This window comes from Leptonychotes weddellii, chromosome 16 (assembly GCF_054177405.1).
Source record: "Leptonychotes weddellii isolate Sample4059 chromosome 16, ASM5417740v2, whole genome shotgun sequence".
In the NCBI taxonomy this organism is placed as follows: domain Eukaryota; kingdom Metazoa; phylum Chordata; class Mammalia; order Carnivora; family Phocidae; genus Leptonychotes; species Leptonychotes weddellii.
This window is the reverse complement of record NC_138384.1, coordinates 37,737,975-37,758,099: the sequence shown is the minus strand read 5'-3', so window position 1 is coordinate 37,758,099 and position 20,125 is coordinate 37,737,975. Positions and strand designations below refer to the sequence as shown.

Here is a 20,125-nt window from a genome sequence, read left to right as displayed (position 1 = left end):
GAGAGAGAGTACATGAGAGGGGGGAGGGTCAGAGGGAGAAGCAGGCTCCTCGCTGAGCAGGGAGCCCGATGCGGGACTCGATCCCGGGACTCCAGGATCATGACCTGAGCCGAAGGCAGTCGCTCAACCAACTGAGCCACCCAGGCGCCCATAAATAAAATCTTTAAAAAAAGAAAAATAAGTGTCACAAAAAGACAGACACTATATGATCCCACTTATATAAGGAATCCTAGAGTAGTCAAATTCATAGAGACAGAAAGTAGAATGGTGGTTGTCAAGGGCTGGGAGGAGGAAGGGGATGGGGAGTTGTGTTTATTTCATTTTATTTTTTTTTAAAGATTTATTTATTTGACAGAGAGAGACACAGCAAGAGAGGGAACACAAACAGGGGGAGTGAGAGAGGGAGAAGTAGGCTCTCCGCTGAGCAGGGAGCCCAATGCGGGGCTCGATCCCAGGACCCTGGGATCAGGACCTGACCAAAGGCAGACGCTTAACTGACTGAGCCACCCAGGTACCTTGAAAGTTATGTTTAATGGGTATAGAGTTTTAGTTTTACAAGATGAAAAGACTTCTGGAGATTGGTTGAAATATGAAATGTACTTTACAATACTGAACTTTAAAGATTTTAGAATGGTAAATTTTGTATTATGTGTATTTCACTACAGTTTTTAAAATGCCATTTACAATAGTGTCAAAAATATTAAATACTTTAGGATAAATCTGACCAAAGGCATGCAAGATTTGTACATTGGAAACTACAAAACATTGCAAAGAGATTTTATTTTTATTTTTATTTTTTTTAAAGATTTTATTTATTTATTTGACAGAGAGATAGAGAAAGAGCACAAGTAGGCAGAGAAGCAGGGAGAGGGAGAAGCAGGCTCTCAGCTGAGCAAGGAGCCTGATGTGGGGCTCGATCCCAGGACCCTGGGATCATGACCTGAGCTGAAGGCCGACGCTTAACCATCTGAGCCACCCAGGTGCCCCCCCCCTTTTTTTTTTAAATGCAAAGAGATTTTAAAGAAGACTTGAGTAAATGGGGAGAGGTACCACATTCACAGATTGGAAGACACAAAATATTGTTAAGATGTCAATCCTTGAATTGACTTATAGAGTCCATGCAGTCCCAATGCAGGCTTTTTCTTGTAAAAGAAATTTCCAGGCTTATCCATAAATTCAGATGGAAATAAAAAAGAACTGGAACAGTCAAAACAACTTTGAAAAGGAAGAGATGGGAGAACTCATACCCTTTCACTTCAAGGCCTGTTATAAGGCAGAAATTAAGACAGTGTGGGATTAGCTTCAAGAAAGACAAATAGATCAATGGAAAAGGGCAGCCTATTCTTAGTTCAGAGATAGATCTTTTTTTTTTTTTAAAGATTTTATTTATTTGACAGAGAGAGACACAGCGAGAGAGGGAACACAAGCAGGGGGAGTGGAAGAGGGAGAAGCAGGCTTCCCGCAGAGCAGAGAACCCGATGCGGGGCTCGATCCCAGGACCCTGTGATCATGACCTGAGCCGAAGGCAGACGCTTAACGAAGTTCAGAGATAGATCTTAACATATGTTGGCATTTGGGGTTTTTAAAATGCACAAAAGCAATAGAGTGGAGAAGGCCAGTGTTTTCAACAAATGTCCTGGGAATAGTTGGGTATCCATATACAGAAGAATACACTTAGATGCATACGTTGTGCCAACTAAAAACGACCTCAACATGGATCCTAGATTAAATATAAAACCACAACCATAAAACTTCTAGAAGAGAACATAAGAGAAAACGAGTTAAGCAAAGATTTCTGAGATTCAACAACAAAAGTATGATGTGTTAAAAAAAAAAAAAGGCAAAATTGGCCTCATAAAGTTAAAACTGCTCTTCAAGAGACATTGTTAAGGGGCGTCTGGGTGGTGCAGTCATTAAGCGTCCAACTCTTGGTTTTTGGCTCAGGTTGTGATCTCAGAGTCATGAGATTGAGCCCCGTGTTGGGCTCCGCACTCAGCACGGAGTCTGCTTGAGATTCTCTATCTCTCTCCTTTTGCCCCTCCCATTTGTGCCCTCTCTCTCAAATAAGCAAATAAATGAATATTTTTAAAAAGACACTGCTAAGAGAATTAAAAGAAAATATGGTAAAGGACTTGATTCCAAAATAGATCACAAACTCTCAAAACTCAATAATAAAACAAACCAATAGAAATGGGCAAAAGATTTGAACAAAAACTTTATCAAATAGGTAAAGGTGCTCACTATCATTAGCCATTAGGGAAATGCATATTAAAATCACAATGAGACACCACTACATACCTACATTCTAATTATGGCTAAAATTAAAAAGAGTAATCATACCAAGTGTTGGCAAAGATTTGGAACTCTCATACTTGGCTGATAGGAATGTAAAATGGTACAACCACTTTGGAAAAACACTTTGGCAGTTTCATAAAAGTTAAACATACATCTACCATATGATTCAGCCATCCCACTCCTAGGTATTTATCTAAAAGGAATGAAAGCATATATATCCATACAAAAACTTGTATATGAATGTTCACCAGCAGCCTTGTGTGTGTGTGTGTGTGTGTGTGTAACTTCCTGGAAGTGTCCTAAAAGACAGGTCCACTTTCCCTTCCTCTATCTCACTGCCTTGGATGCACATGTGATGGCTTTAGCAGCCATTTTGGGCTTTGTGGATGAGTGTCCCAGATTAGGGAACAGGAACAGATGGATAGAAGGAGCCCTACCTTGACATTTTGAGAGGCCTTCAGGCCAGTCCTAATCACCAAACTCCACACTTCTGTGTGAGAGGGAAATGCCCTCTACCTTGTTGAAAGTGTATATGTGGTTTCCCACATTGCCCCTGCTCTATTACTTGCTGCTGAACCTCAACCTAATTAATAGTTCACCTCACTGTTCTTCTGGTGCATGAGTCTGGGTCATCAGTGTTGACCTTAAAAGAAAAAAGCCACCTATTTTACCAGAAAATGAGTTTATTCAGGAATAGCAGGGGAATTGTAATTCCGGACAAGCAAACTGTGACGAATCTTAGGCCAGTCCTGAGAACAGGGGACAAGGGCTTACTTTTATAAGAGAAAGGGGGAAGCTGGGAAGGGCTGTTTCCCTGAGTTCTCATTGGCTGGGCTGCTGGGGGTGCTAGGAGCGAGTCTCCCTCCCGCTGGGATATGTAAAGCAAGCTTCTTCCTGTTGGGGAATGAATATTTGCTTCTTATGGCAAGTGGTAGTGGGTGACAGCCTTCTCTTTAGGGCTTCCTGACTCCATTTAAAATAAGGTTTCTTTTATTTATTTTCACATCAGCATCTTTTTTTTTTTTTTAACATTTATTTGTCAGAGAGAGCGAGAGAGCACAGCAGGGGAGCGGCAGGCAGAGGGAGAAGCAGGCTCCCGCTGAGCAAGGAGGCTGATACAGGCCTGGATGGATAGCAGGACCCTGGGATCCTGACCTGAGCCAAAGGCAGACGCTTAACCAACCGAGCCACGCAGCGTCCATTCACATCAGCCTCACAAAGTGTAGGGTTAACAGTCAAAACCAGCCAAAAGCCCTTGCAGCTCTGAAGTCTCGGGTATTTGCTCTGACTTGTAGGGAAAGCGCCGCACCCCCTTCCCTTGCTGCCCTGAGAGGCGCTCCATGTCCAGCCCAGGCATATTTGGGCAGGGGCAAAGCTGGCTGTGCCGAGGAGGTTTCGGCCTTTGTAATGGAGAGGGAAGAAATGGAAGCCAGAGGCTTTACCACCTTTGCCCTGGAGGGGGCAGCTGTGTCTGTCACGTCAGTTGCGTCAATTGCGTTTTAAGGACAGGCACTTACTACAACACAGTATTGTTAACTATAGTCACCATGTTATATATTAGACCCTCAGATATTATTCATCTTATAACTGAAAGCTTGTACTCTTTTCCCAGACTGTCTTCATATCTTCTTTATTCATTCATCTATTGTTGGACACTTGGGTTGTTTCCAATCTTGGCTATTGTGAATAATGCTGCAGTGATCACAGGTTGCAGATATCTCATTGATTTTATTTCCTTTGGATATGTACCCAGAAATGGGATTGCTGGATCATATGGTAGTTCTAGTTTTAATTTTTTGAGGAATCTTCATACTGTTTTCTATAGTGGCTGTCAAAATTTACATTCCCACCAGGAGTGCAAAGGGTTCACTTTTGGGTAGAGAATTTTAAGAAGGTAGTGGAGGTTCTGCCTCAATTCAAAATACTCTGAGTCCTTAGAAGATGGTGGAATCACCAAGTGGGAGGAGCCTGGATCCTTGACTTAGTATGTGGGCCACCGGAGATGCCCACATTGGGAGGATCTGTGAGCATGAAATAGAGTTCTGTTGTGTGAGCTATGGAATTGGTGGGGTTTGTTATAGCTGCTAGCATGACCCTCAACAATATACCTTCTAGAATTCACTGTCCACTAGCCTAGTGCATCTCAAACTATTTGTGGTTGTGGAATAGGAGTGCCTATTTTTTGATATCTCCAATCTGTCATGGATAGATTTTTGGTCCATACCCTGTTGAACAAGACAAGTTTATTGATCATATACTTGGATGTCTTGGCAATGCCAAATTGCTGTAAGTTTCACAGTACCTACTAGCAATCTCTACACTAATTTTGCAGATCATTAAGAGTTGGTTATAATAGTAAGGTCAATCAGAAAGGGGTCTTATCTTGCTGTGTTGAGATCCTAGTTCCTGGCTCCTAATACAGTGCCTGTTACATCTTAGGTGATCAGAGTGTATTTGTTGACTTATGAATAAATCACAAGCATTACAGGTGGTGGTTTGAGGTGGGGAGGAGGCACCATACCTGGTATAAAAACTGTGTACACTCATAACCTGACCTGAGTTCTAACCTGTTCACCAACAGTGGCTCAACTCCCTGGTTTTCTGGTAGACCACAAGTACTCCAGGGCAGTTCTGCCCTCTTAAATTTCCACTACTTTGTTTTCCCCTATTAGAGATTGGACTACTCTGGACTGTCACTGTCTAGTGATATGTGTGTCTTCCACCCTGGTTTATAAATTCTGAGAGGGTGTGGAAGGACCTGAAGTTGTCACTGTTAGGTCCCCAGAATGAGGCAGCACAGCCAAGGCCTTTGACAGCATAGATTTAGGGCATGAATGCATGAATGTGGGCAGAGGGAGGCTACCCTGGGGAACCAGTGCCCTATCCTGTATCCCATGGCCCACATGCCTTGGCAGGATCCCAGTGTTGGTCTTGGGCTCGGGTCCAATAGGTTCTCTTGAGCGACCACTTCCTTCCCCCATCAACAACCTCAAGTTGCTGGCTCAGGCTGTCACTACTTGGCAGTCCAGACATTGAGGAGCAGTTGTCCTGGGTTTGGCCCAAATGGATACTTAGAGCCAAGGTGACTGACACTATTGTATATATTTGGTGGTTTGTTCATGAGCTGAAGAGGAGGTTACCGAGCAAATATGGTCATTATGATCACAATCCAGGTGTTGAGTATACCGAGGCATCCCAAAGAAATTGCTATGATTGAGAGTACGAAGGTTGTCTCGGAGGTCTCAGCTGCCAAGTCTGGTTCATTCCTATAGTTGTGGCGCCTTGTCTGGGTTTGAGGGGAGAAGGGAAATGGGAATAGATGGGCTTAAAGGGTTATTGAATGGGAGACGGGACTGTAAGGAACCAGGGTGGGAGCCTGAACAAACAGGAGGTTATATCATGGATGTAATTGGTTCAGGTTCAGGACCAGGGTGGAGAGGGAGGAGAGGGCAGGATTGATTTGACACAGATTCCCACCTGGGAAGAGTAGTACATGGCTGCACTGCCTAAGGGACAACACAGCAAGTAGGCCAGGATCGACAGCACAAGGTAGTCATTCGGGGGCTCATCAGACATAATTTCAAATGCCTGGGGGCAGGGGATAGGTTATGACTCAGAATGACTTCTGGACTCTACTATCCTCTCTGACCACCTCCCGTTTCATGCTAACACATCTCTCCTTGGCTTTTATAACTCTTCATTGACCCCCTTTAAAACTCATACTGACTCCCTCTAATTCCTACCATGTCCCCTCTAACCTCTCATTATTCCCTTTAATACCTGCTTCTACCCTGGATCTCCCAGCCCCCTTCACCCCTATGCTCTATAATCCCTGCCTGTTCCTAGTAACCCTTTCCCTGTCTCCTATAACCTCCTCCTCGTCTTCTAGAACTGCCTTGCAGGTCCCTACAGCATGTCTCACTTGGCCCCTAACACTGCCCCTACAAAAGCCCTTGCTGACTCCGATGACTCTCACTGGCCTCCCTGGAACCGCAACTGAGCCACTATCACACTTTGTTCCTATAACACCCTCATGGTCCCCGAAAGCAGCCTTTTTGCCCCTATAAAACACCTACTAAGAAGACCCTACTCAACACTTGAACACTCTTGCTTTCCATCTATAAAACCTTGTTCCCTCATAAAGCTCTCACCTTGTGAAACTATGCATGTCTACAATACCTCTCTCCTGATCTCATTTGTAATATCCCTCACTTTCTCCCCATGAACCTGTCATGGTCTGTTATGAGCCTTACTGTTCACCCATAAACTCCTTTCCCCTTCCCCCAACCCATGGCTCCTCTAAAACCTTCTTTGACCAACTCTAAATTCTAAGTCCTCTCCATGTCCCCTTGTAGCCTCTTCTTTGTCCCCTTATAAAGGCCTGCTCTTTCGCCCTCTACCACCTTCTCCCTACCTCTGAAACCAGCGTCCTGACCCTCTGAACCCCTCTTTCTTCTACTCACAGCAGCCTCCCTATTCTCCTAAACCTGTGTTCCCTCTAAATAGTTCTTGTAACACTTCTCTGCCTCCGCCTCAGACCCTTCTTGCCCCCTCATTCTGCCGCTACTCACGCTCTCTTCCGCCCACCCTATCCCCCCATAAATTCCTTCCCTGCCCCTTCAGACATCTCATTAGGGCATCTGGATCAGTCACTACCAAGGCTACCTGGAGCCTCTGCTTCACTCCAACAGGCAGGAATTACCATAGAGACCACGCGGGTTCCGCCTCCTATTCTATCTATTACTATTGGCTGATTGAGGTTGCATGTAATAGGGTGGGGAATCCAATACTGACATGGCTGCTGATTGGTCTGAAGGAGTTCAAGCTCTTCCTACTCTCTCAGGTGATTGGTCAAGTCAAACCGGGGCATGCCTTGTGGGGCTCGGGGGAAGCACCACTTGGAGCAAGAATAATGTAGGCTTAGGAGTCTTGGGTTGCTTCTAGCACCTTGAGAGTGGTCATTTAACAGCTTGGAGTCAGGTTCTTTAGCCATAGGGGGAAATTGCGAGAATTAACATCTTTTCATGTGCATATTTGCAACTGGTATATCCTCTTTGGTGAAGTGTCAGTTCAAATCTATCTTTTCATTTAAAAAAATTGGTTTGTTGTCATTACAGTAAAATAGGGGGTCACTTACATATTTTGGATACAAGTCTTAGTCAGATGTGTGATATACAAATATTTTCTCTGGCTCTGTAGCTTATCTTTTCATTTTTGAACAGTGTCATTTGGAGAGCAAAGGTTTTTAATTTGAATTGAGTATTTTTTTACTTTTATGAATGTACTTTTGGTGTCATGTCTAAGAAGTCTGCTTAATCCAGGGTCAGGAAGATATTCTCTTAATGTTTGATAGATTTACATTTTACATTTAGATCTATGATCCATATTGAGTTAATATTTATATAATATGAGAGGTTTTAGCAGAGATTATGTTTTGCATATGGTGGTCTCATTAATCTAACACCATTGGAAAAAAACCCTATTCTTTCTTCTATAAACTGCATTTGGATTTCTTTTTATAATAAATTGACCATATTCATGTGGATCTCTTTCTACACTCCTTATTCTGTTTTGTTGATCTAGTGTCTATCCATTTGCAAATACCACACTGTTTTATTAATGTAGCTTTACAGTGATTCTGAAAATCGGGTAACATGAATACTCCAACTTTGTTAGTCTTTTTCGGAATTGTTTGACTATATTTGTGTAGATCTAAAAATCTTGTTGGTCTTTTAATACAAATTGCATTAGTGTTTCAGATCAATTCGGGAGAGACGTGGAACCTCCTTTTCACCAGCATGGAAAGCCTCCCCATTTATTTAGGCCTTTTACTTCCTTCATCAGCAGCTGTAGTTTAAACACACAGCTGATACACATAATTATTTAGATTTACACCCAATTACTTGCTTTGTGAGAGCTATTGCAAATGGCATTATGATTATCATTTTTTCATAGCTGTTATTTTATTTATTTTTATTTATTATTTTGTATAGAAGTATAATTAACATACAGTGTTATATTAGTTTCAGGTGCACAATGTAATGATTCAGCAATTCTATATATTACTCAGTTCTCATCAAGATCAGTGTACTCTTAATCCCCTTTATTTATTTAAATGAATTTGATTTCTGATTGTTCATTGCTAGCATAAGAAAACACATTGGATTTTTATGTGCTGATATTGCAACCTGTGATCTTCCTAAGCTCATTTTATCAATCCTAGGAGGGGTTTTGTTTTTGTTTTTGTTTTCTGGTTTTTTTTTAATAGATTCCTTGGGATTTTCTACAAAGACAATCATGTCATCTACAAATAAGGGTAGTTTTATTTCTTCCTTCAAATCCCTATGACCTTTCTGGAATAGGAGTGATGTGGAATAGGACATGCTTGCCTTGTTGCTAATTTTAGAGAGAAAGCCTTCCCCTTCACAATTACATATGATGTTAGCTATAGGTTTTCTGTAGATGTCCTTTATCAGGATGAAGATGTTCCCTATTAGTCCTGGTGTGTTGAATTTTTATTGTGAATAGATATTGAATACTCCCAAGTGCCTTTTCTGCATCAGTTGATGATGTGGTTTTCCTTCTTGAGATGGTTAATATAGTGGATTGTATTGATAGATTTTCTTTTTTTTTTAAGATTTTATTTATTTATTTGAGAGAGAGAGCACATGAGAGGGGGGAGGGTCAGAGGGAGAAGCAGACTCCCTGCTGAGCAGGGAGCCCGATGCGGGACTCGATCCCGGGACTCCAGGATCATGACCTGAGCCGAAGGCAGTTGCTTAACCAACTGAGCCACCCAGGCGCCCTGTATTGATAGATTTTCTAATATTGAGCCAGCTTTGCATTCCTGGAAGAAACCCCAGTTGGTGATGGTGTATATTCTATTTATATACTTTGTAATAGTCCCTTATTTTCCCTTTAGTGTCTCAGGGGCCTGTAGAGGTAGTCTCTCCTTCTTTTCTGATATTGGTCATCGTGTCTTCTCTTATTTTGTCAGTCTTACGAGAGGTTTATCAATTTTATCTGTCATTTTCAAGAACCAGCTTTTGGTTTCATTGATTTTCTCCATGGTTTCATTGTTTTTCCCTTGTCAATTTCATTGATTTTTTTTTTTTCACTTTTCTCTCTTCTTTCTTCAGTTTGTTTTCGTGGGGAGGGCATTATTTTGCTCTTATTTTTCTAGTGTCTTAAGTTGGAAGGTGAGATCGTTAATTTGAGACATTTCTTATTTTCTAATATGAGCATTTGAGGTTGTACATTTCCTTTTAAGCACTGCTTTAGCTGCACCCCACATATTTTGATATGTTATATGCTTCAATTTTGATCAGTTAAAAGCATTTTCTAATTGCCCTTGACGGATGAATTACTTGCTTGCATGTTTTTCCCCCAGGTGTTGGGAAGTTTTCCTATTATCTTTCTGCTGTTGGTCCCTACTTTACTTTTATTATGGTCAACATGTTAGTTTTCTATTTCTGTGTAACAAATCACCATACACTCAGTGACTTTAAAAATAGCCATTCATTATCACACTCTTCTATAGGTGAGAAATCCAGAAACTGTATGGCCGAGTTCTCTGCTCAGGTTTTCACAAGACTGAAATGAATGTGTCTGCTGAAATGTGTTCTCATGTGGAGCTCTGGATGCTCTTCCAAGCTCATGTGGTTGTGGCAGAAATCAGTTCTTTGCGGTTTTGGGACTGAGGCCATTGTCTTTTCCTTGTTGGCTATCAGCTAAGGTCTATTCTCAGTTCCTAAAGTCACATGCATACCTTGCTGTGTGGTCCTGTTCATCTCAAAGCTATCAAGGGAGAATCTCCCTCCATCAAAGTCTCTCTCACACTTTGAGTCTCTGACTTCCTCTGTCTCTGACCTCTAGACCCAGATAAAGGCCTTATGTGTTTCGGTTAGGTCCACTCAGATAATGTCTCTTAGAGTCAGCTGTGCCATATAATCTAACTTCATCACAGGAGAGATATATCATCATATTGACAGTCAGGGATTATATAGGATTATACCCCAGGAGCAGGAATATTGGTGGGGGGCGTATTAGAAATCTCATACCACAGTCAGATAATATAACTTTGTATGGTTTGCTTTGTGTGATTTCATATGCTTTTTATAATTTTAATTCTTGGAAATTTGTTAAAGTTTTTTAATGAGCAAGGATATGTTCTATCTTGATGAAGTTCCATGTGCACTTGAAAAGAATATGTATCTGCTGGGGCGCCTGGTGGCTCAGTCGGTTAAGCGTCCTACTCTTGATTTCAGCTCAGTTCATGATCTCAGGGTTGTGAGATCAGCACTGCATTGGGCCCCACACTGGGCGTGGAGCCTACTTAAGATTCTCTCTCTTCCTCTGCCCCTCCCCATCCCTACTTGCATGCGTGGGCGCTCTCTCTCTCTATTAAAAAAAAAAAAAAAAGTATGTATCTGCCTTCTTTAGTTAGAGTATTCTATAAATAACAGTTAGATATAGTTGGTTGATGGTGTTCAGATTTTCTATATCCTCACTAATTTTCTGTTTATTTGTCCTATTAGTTATTGAGAGAGGAATGCAAAGTCTTCAACTATAATTTGACTTTGTCTATTTCTCCTTTTGTCTTATCATGTTTAGAATGTATTTTGGCATTCTGTTGTCAGTGCTCATACTTTTAGGATTCTTATATCTTCCTAAAATTGTCTTTTTTAATCATTATTTAATGTCTTTCTTTGTCCTTGTTAATTATCCTTGCCCTGACGTCTACTTTGTCTGATAGTAATATAACCACTCATCTTTGTTTTGGTGATGTTTTTATTTGGTAGTGTTTACATGTCTTTTTTCCACATTCTTTTTATTTAAAAGATTTTATTTATGTATTTGAGGGAGAGAAAGAAAGAGAGCGCACAAGTGGGGGGAGGGGCAGAAGGAGAGGGAGAAACAGACTCCCCCCTGGAGCAGGGAGCCAGATGCAGGTCTGGATCTCAGGACCCTGGGAACATGACCTGAGCCGAAGGCAGGTGCTTAACTGACTGAGCCACCCAGGTGCCTGATAGGTATGTACTGTTAAGAAAAAGAAAAACAGGGGCGCCCGGGTGGTTCAGTTGCTTAAGCGTCTGCCTTCGGCTCGGGTCATGATCCCGGGATCCTGGGATCGAGCCCCGCATCGGGCTCCCTGCTCCGGGGGAAGCCTGCTTCTCTCTCTCCCGCTCTCCCTGCTTGTGCTCTCTCTCTCTCTCTGTCAAATAAATAAATAAATAAATCTTTAAAAAAAAAAAAAAAGAAAAACAAGTCATGGTATGTTGATACGTATGGCACTTGAAACACTGTTGAATTTTAACTTTTAAAAGTTTATGTTTAATTTTAAACATGATAGTTTGTACTGTGCCAACACCAGTGCAGAGTGAAGAGAGCACCATGTATTACCCCTGTCGCAACTACTCAGCTCTGCTGTTGTAGCATGAAAACAGCCATAGATAATAAGTCAGTACATAAATGAATGAATGTGGCTGTGTTCCAGTCAGACTGCACATATTTGAGTGTACAATTTGATGAGTTTTGACCTATGTAGACACTTGTGAAACCATGACCACAGTCCAGATAATGAACACATCCATAACCCCAAAAAGTTTCCTCAAGCCTCTTTGAAATCCCCTTTTCCTGGGGAACCCTCCTACACTGTTGGTAGGAATGCAAGCTGGTGCAGCCACTCTGGAAAACAGTATGGAGGTTCCTCAAAAAGTTGAAAATAGAGCTACCATACGATCCAGCAATTGCACTACTGGGTATTTACCCCAAAGATACAAATGAAGTGATCCAAAGGGACATGTGCACCCCAGTGTTTTTAGCAGCAATGTCCACAATAGCGAAACTATGGAAAGAATCTAGATGTCCATCAACAGATGAATGGATAAAGAAGATGTGGTGTATATATACAATGGAATATTATGCAGCCTTTAAAAAATGAAAATTTGCCATTTACAACGATGTGGATGGAACTAGAGGGTATTATGTTAAGCGAAATAAGTCAATCAGAGAAAGACAATTATCATATGATCGTACTGATATGTGGAATTTGAGAAATAAGGCAGATGATCATAGGGGAAAGGAGGGAAAAATGAAACAAGATGAAACCGGAGAGGGAGACAAACCATAAGAGACTCTTAATCTCAGGGAACAAACAGAGGGTTGCTGGAGTGGTGGGAGGTGGGAGGGATGGGGTGGCTGGATGATGGACATTGGGGAGGGTATGTGCTATGGTGAGTGCTGTGAATTGTGTAAGACTGATGAATCACAGACCTGTACCCCTGAAACAAATAATACATTATATGTTAATAAAAAGAAAAAAAAAGAAATCCCCTTTTCCCTGTCCCCAACACTCCCTGTCCCCCTAACCCCTACCATCGCTAGGAAACCACTGATCTGCTTTCTGTAATTATAGATTAGTTTACATTTTCTAGAATTTTACATAAATGGAATCATATACTCTCTTTTGTTTTTTTTCACTCAACAATTACTGTGAGATTCATCCATGTTGTTGTGTGTATCAGTAATTCATTCCTGTTTATTGCTGCTTAATGTTTATTTGTATGAAAATACCAATTTGTTTATAAATTCACCTATTGATGAACATTGGATTATTTCTAGTTTTTGCGTGCTACAAAGAAACCTTCTATAAACATTCACGTACAAGTTTTTGTGTGAATGTAAGTTTCATTTCTCAGATAGAAATATCCAACAGACCACTTGTTGGGTTGCATATTTAGTTTTTTTTTTTTAAGATTCTTTATTTGGGGGGGCGCAGAGAGAGTCCCAAACAGACTCCGTGCTGAGTGCAGAGCCAGTCACAGGGCTCGATCTCATGACCCTGAGATCACGACCTGAGCCAAAACCAAGAGTTGGACACCTAACTGACTGCACCACCCAGGCACCCTGCATATTTAGTTTTATAAGTAACTGCTAAATTTTTTTTCCAGACTAGACGTGCCATCTTACACTGCCACCAGCAATGTATGAGGGATCAGGTTTCTCTGTACCCTTGCTGGTATGTGATGTTACCACTACTTTTTGTAAATCTGAGCTACTCTGGCAGATTTGTAGTGATATCACATTGTGGTTTTAATTTGCTTTACCTTGATGGCTAATGATGCTTAACATCTTTTTATGTGTTTACTTGCCATCTGTATATCTTCTTTGGTAGAAGGATGGGCATGTTTTTGTCCATTTTCTAATTGGATTTTAAAAATATTTGGTTTGGGGTACCTGGGTGGCTCAGTTGGTTAAGTGACTGCCTGCAGCTCAGGTCATGATCCTGGAGTCCCTGGACCCAGTCCCACATAGGGCTCCCCACTCAGTGGGGAGTCTGCTTCTCCCTCTGACCCTCTCCCCTTTCATGCTCTCTCTCACTCTCTCGCTCTCAAATAAATAAATAAAATCTTAAAAAAAAATAAAATATTTGGTTTTGGTGCACTTTTTATATTTTTAATACAATATTGTCAGATATCTCCAAACATAGTTATATTGGGTGTTAGGGTTTCAATATATCAATTTTGTAGAACTACCTTACGATCCAGGACTCACACCACTGGGTATTTACCCCCAAAGACAAAAACTCTAATTTAAAGGGCTCCATGCACATCTGTGTTTTTTGCAGCATTATTTACAATAACCAAATTATGGAAGCAACCCAAGTGCTTATTGATAGATGAATGGATAAAGAAATAAAGAAGATGTGGTATATATATAGCACACACACATATACTGGAATATTATTCAGCCATAAAAAAATGAAATCTTGCCATTTGCAACAACGTGGATGGAGCTAGAGAGTATTGTGCTAAGTGAAATAAGTCAGAGAAAGACAAATACCATATGATTTCACTCATATGTGGAATTTAAGAAACAAAACAAATGAGCAAAGAAAAAAGAAAGAGAGAGAGAGACAAACCAAGAAACAGATTCTGAACTATAGAGAACAAACTGGTGGTTAGCAGAGGGGAGGTGGATGGGGGGATGAGTGAAATAGGTGATGGGGATTAAGAGTACCCTTACCATGATGATCACTGAGTCATGTATAGAATTGTTGAATCACTGTATTGTACACCTGTAACTAATATAACACTGTATGTTAACTATGCTGCAATTAAAAAAAATTAATAAAGAAAGGTATCAGTTTTGGAGGGACACAATTCAGTCCATAGCAATGCTCAAGTTCACTACTCATCAGAGAAACACAAATTAAAGCAATAAGGAGCTATCACTTCCCACTCATCAGATTGACAAGAATTCATAGGATTGATGATATTGTGTGCTGCCAAGAAGGCAAAGAGTGATTCTTTCATACACTGGGGCTGGGAGTGTGATTTGATGAAGCCTTTGCAAAAGTCATCGTGGTGTTAGCCATTGAAGCGTCCAAAGCCCTTTATGCTTCAACCCTGCAATCCCACTTCTTGTACTCTATCCTAGAGAAGTACTTGCTCATGTGAACAGAGAAGCAAGCTCATGGATTTCTTTGCAGAATTGTTTGTGGCAGCCAAAAGATAGGAATAATCTTTAGATCAACAGGAAGGTCCTGATAGTAAAATTGGCAATCCCTGATGTAGCCCACCAGGCAGTTATTTTAAAAAGGGAGAGAAGTGGATGCCTGGGTGGCTCAGTTGGTTAAGTGTCTGCCTTTGGCTCAGGTCATGATTCCAGGGTCCTGGGATCAAGCCCTGCATCAGGCTCCTTGCTCAGCGGGGAGCCTGTTTCTCCCTCTGTCTCTGCTCATGCTCTCTCTCACACAAATAAATAAATAGAATCTTAAAAAAAAAAAAAGGAGAGAAGGTTAGGGTAGGGGTTATCTTTTGTGGGTAAGTGACGGAAGAGGGCACAGAGGTCTTCTAGTCTGTGTCTTGTTTCAGGAGCAGGTTACACAGATGTGTGTTTTGTGAAAGTTTGTGGAAGTTCATTGGTATACACATAAGAGTTGTACACTTATGCCCTTCAATAAAAACATTTTTAAAATTAGAGACCCAGTGTACTCTTGATTTAAATGAGACTCAGATTCTCAAACTCTTCATTTAAATAAGAAATCCAGTTCTATCATGGGTTATTGGAGAGTGTTTTTTGAGTGGGGAAGTATTGTTTTTCTCTTTTGAATCTACACATCCATGGGTTTCATGCTAGTAATCTCCTTCCGATTTAACAAAGAAAATTCAAAAGTATGTCTTTCTTCCAGAAAATAAGGACATCAGTTTAAGTATTGTCACAAGGATGATACAATAAATGAGTCATCAGAATTGAAGACTGTAAGAATCACAATAATAGGACATGGTAATAATGTCACAGTCTTAGTGTCCTAAAGTTTGTTAAGTTTTCAAGGGTCAGAAATAAAATTTGCCAAGCTAGTTCATGGTGTAGAAAAATTTGCTCTCCTGCAGCTGCTTATTCTAGTGATACTCTCCTTGTCCTGCTCAGGATATCCTTATCCTCACAGGACACAGAAGGGCCTGCAGGTTCATTCCAGGGGCTGGAATCCCATGAGCTATCATTGAAGGAGGAAAGGCAGGTCTGAGAACATGGGAATGTACCCTTTGGACCAGAAGAGGACAGAGGGAGATTATGTAGAAGTGGAATACAGGGCATTCAGTGTTGAAGATCTTCAGTACTAACAGGGAAGGATAATCACTAGGTGCTTACCACCTAGTGGTAAGCAGAAAAACCGTGTGATGTCAATGTGTGTAGATGCAATGCACAGAAAGGTAACTAGAAAGAGTTACGACAAAATATTGACAGCAAATACCTTCAAGAGGGGGAAAATGATATCTTGACCAGCCATGAGGTGAGCTCCTCCATACTCTTTGTATTACTTGATTCTTTATGAGGATGTATTTATGTGAATGTTGTGTAAATTAAAAATCCCAAATAAAGAAATAAACAGGTTTCAAGACCCAAGGGAAAAAGAGAATTGAAAAGTTACCTGACCTGGGGTGCCTGGGTGGGTCAGTTGGTTAAACGTCTGCCTTCGACTCAGGTCATGATCTCAGGGTCCTGGGATCGAGCCCCAAGTTGGGCTCCCTGCTGGCAGGGAACCTGCTTCTCTCTCTCCTCCCTGCTCATGCTTTCTCTCACTACCTCTCTCTCTCAAATAAATAAATAAAATCTTAAAAAAAAAAAAAGTTACCTTACCTACTTGACCGTGGGGAATTCTTCTGGAGAAATGGAAACAATTAGTGAAGAGCCACAAGATAACTGAGCAAATAAAACAAACAGTAGAGGAAGATGAGGATGAGCAGGAGGACGAGGGACAGGAGGGGCAGACTGTGGAGGAGAAGGCGATGGAGGAGAGGGAGAGGAAAAAGAAAAGGAAGAAAAATCTGAAGGATTGCAGATAAATGGGTTCCTTGGCTGCTGAGTTAAAATATTAGTCCAGCAAGAGTATGTAATCAACATCATGGCCCAATAATGGAGCAGACTTATACAGGCATAATGAAATGGAAAGCCTATAATTTGAGTTAAAAATTGTGATCTTTAGTAGTGGGGAGAGAGAAGAGTGGGTAAAATTGTTAAATCTGCATGTTTCATTATAGTAATTCAACTGATGATGTTTCAAGATACAAGACTATAAATTTTGTTTGGTTTTATATTTACGTGGTGGTAAAAACCATATGAATGCCTGAGAGTGGAATACAGGTTAGGAGGAGTCAGAGAGCTAAAATGGAGAAGATTGCCTGGCTTTCAAAGTTTCCTAGCACAATGTGACTTTTTTGGACCTGGCTGTTCATGCTGACATCTGACTCCACATGGCTTTGCAGCTGAATGTGACAGGCCCAGCTTTCTGGGCTGGTCTGGGGAGGGACAGGGTTGACTGACCCTCTAGACCCACTAACACACAGACAACCCAGCATAATCCCCTCTCCAGATACACTCATAACATGGAGCATTGTCCCATAGGCACGTGTAATCCACATAGATACCCAGGATCATGGAGGAGACACAGCATCATGTCAGCTAAGATTAAGGTTAACTCTGGACTAAGACCTTTCTTTGTTGTTTCCTTCACTCATTATTTCCTATAAACTGCCCAACAAGATGGGTCTGTCTGTTGGGCATGAATTTCAAGTAACAACCCCAGATGTCTGAGAAATGTAACTCTGCTTTCCTGCATCTTCACTGGTTAGGGTGGTTTGAGTTATGGAATAGATAGACCAGACACATGATGGCGCAACACATATTTTCTGCTCAACCACGGGAGGCAGTTGGGGAAAGAGTGACTGTTCCTAGAGTAGTTCAGAGACCAAGGCTGTTGGGAGTTCTTCCTCTCTATGACATGTGGCCTTCAAATCACCATGTGTGTCACTTGGCCAGTCAGCTAGGGGAGGAAGAGTATGGAAGAGAGTGCCCATGGGGTATTTAAAGACCAGGGTGGTTTGTGGCACACATCACTTCTGATCATATTCCATAGAGCCAAAGACAGTCTCATGGCCACACAGGGGAACCTAGGACATGTGGCTGAGTAGTGCTCCCAGGAAGAAAAATTTAGCTTTGTTAGAGTTAGCAGTCTTTTCCACAGCTACTCAACTTCTTTTTATTTTAATCCCCATTCTCCTGGCTATGGAAACTTAATTCTGCTAAATCTAGGGTTTCTGGGTCCTAATTTGGGTTTGTTCATGAAGTTAAGGTACCAGTAAGAATCCCTGGGTGTTTGTTGTCCATGGTGTCAGCCTAGATTTCTGTTTTCCTTCATTCTCGATGGCTCCCATGTTATCCCTGGCTCCCCTCTGATAGTCACTCCCACCCTGGCACTTGGCATTCCTGTAGCCTCCACCTCCTTTTCACCAAGCTGAGATATGGGCTCTCCTACTCGGCTGTCTAAGGCCGTTTCTTCCTAGACCTCCACACCATGCAGCATATTTTCTCTGTGATCTTGGAGCCTCTGTAGGACTTATTTGTGAGGAGGTAATGCAAGTGGTATCTGGGATCTTTGACACCTCACCCCTTCCTGAGACACAGGCCTCAGGGACCTCCTTAGGGATATACTTGCATCTAATCTCTCTTTCTCCACTTCCCCTATTCCATGAATAGGGACCATTTACCTTTGACTGGGAGAGAGGTGGTCTTCATCAGCTCTTCCACTAAATCTATTGTTTATTTCTTGAAGTCTTTCCATTTCCCCCCTAACAGTTTGATTTTGGGATCTCAAAAGCTGGAAATTTCTGTTTTCCTAGAAAAAGCAGGGATAGGAAACACAGCCCCAGCAAAACACAGATGCTAGCTCAGAAACACACACACACATGCATACACATGAGAAGCCGGAACATTCCCTTCATTTTTATTGGTTTAAATAAATATTTTTCTGAAAGAGCAGCCCAGTATCAAGGAGCTAAGCACATCCAGGGCATGAAAGTGAGGACCCCCAAGGTGGATGAAGATGGCTCTGGAGGCCAAGAGGATGAAGTAGTATGATGTCCTTAGGCTAGTGGGTTGCTTGGATGTTGAGTTCCTTGGCTGATAGGTTTCTTGGCTAGAAGATGTCTCAGCTGTTGGTTTCTTGCATGGTGGCTGATTTGGCTGGTTAGTGTCTTGGTGGGTGGGTCCTATTTGGGGTGGACCCATGGACTACTTGGCCTGACCTTCACATAAATAGGACATAGACATAAATGATGCCTAAACCGATGAGTATGGCGAATACATCCAGCCAACCAGTTCGACCTGAGTTGATGTAAGCCTCTTCCCATTGGCTGTTCTTGTTGGCCTGCGAGGTCTGTAGGGACGGGAGCTTTAGATGTGGGCTCCTGAGTCCAGCCTTGTGACACCCTTGGGGAAGGGCTGGAGACCAATGGTCACTGAGGGGAAACCCCTACCCGGGTCCCAGGACGGAAGCAGGTGCAAGGGGCTGGTAGAGGGCAGGATGGGCCATGGCACAGGTATTGTTTTACCTTGTAACTGAAGAATACAGCTATTAATCCCAGGGGAGGGAAAAGAATTACAGCCAGGATGGTCAAACATAGGTAATTCGGGGCATAAAATGCCAGTTCTTCAGGTGTCTGTGTTTCCTCTGGCGGCTTCTCAGGGGCCCCTGCAGCGGGTGGGGCCCCTGCAGCGGGTGGGGCCCCTGCAGCGGGTGGGGCCCCTGCAGCCGGTGGGGCCCCTGCAGCCGGTGGAGCCCCTGCAGCCGGTGGGTCCCCTGCAGCCGGTGGGGCCTCTGCAGCCGGTGGGGCGCCTGCATCGGCTGGGGCGGGTTTTGGGGGCATGATCTTTCCACCCAAACAAAGACAGATCCCGAGTGTCTTGAAAACAGAGAGCCAAACCCACTATACCTCCCCTTGTTCTAACCCAAGACTCCAACGGTTAAAGGCCCTTCTTCACAATGGAGAAACCAGCACCTCAAGTCCTGATTGGCTGTCTGCATAAGGGGGCGTGGTCACACGGTTCCCTCGTTCTCCAGGACTCTGAGCTTGGAGCCAGGTTCCATCCTCTATCAGGACATTGACTCCACCCGCCCTGATAGGGATTGGTTGGGAGCCATTGTAAGATCTGATCCTGGCTCCTCCTTGCTGCAGACCCCTATCTGCATGCCTCACAGGAGGGCTGTACCAGAGTCGCCTCTCAGAGAATGGTGGGAGAGAGGAAGTAGACAAGCTCAGTAAGAAAACGAGGAGATTTACAATCAGGAAGGAAGGAAAAGGAATAATGTCAATAATAGATTGTAAAATATTGAATTAGAAAAGAATTCTTTAGGGGCGCCTGGGTGGCTCAGTTGGTTAAGCGACTGCCTTCGGCTCAGGTCATGATCTTGGAGTCCCGGGATCGAGTCCTGCATCGGGCTCCCTGCTCGGCGGGGGGTCTGCTTCTCCCTCTGACCCTCTTCCCT

General features: G+C 42.5%; 2 protein-coding genes across 2 annotated transcripts in view; one reads left to right on the top strand and one right to left on the bottom strand.

The window, feature by feature from the left end:
- ATP4A (ATPase H+/K+ transporting subunit alpha) overlaps positions 1–20,125 on the top strand; it is an 83,541-nt gene that overhangs the window by 12,514 nt on the left and 50,902 nt on the right. The window lies entirely within an intron of this gene.
- On the bottom strand, positions 18,752–20,105 carry PMIS2 (PMIS2 transmembrane protein). The gene is made up of 2 exons (XM_081806149.1): positions 19,177–20,105; positions 18,752–19,046 (listed from the first exon to the last, which is right to left on the bottom strand). Exons 1-2 carry the CDS (start codon positions 19,503–19,505, stop codon positions 18,887–18,889), a joined length of 489 nt encoding a protein of 162 aa, XP_081662275.1. The 5' UTR covers positions 19,506–20,105; the 3' UTR covers positions 18,752–18,886.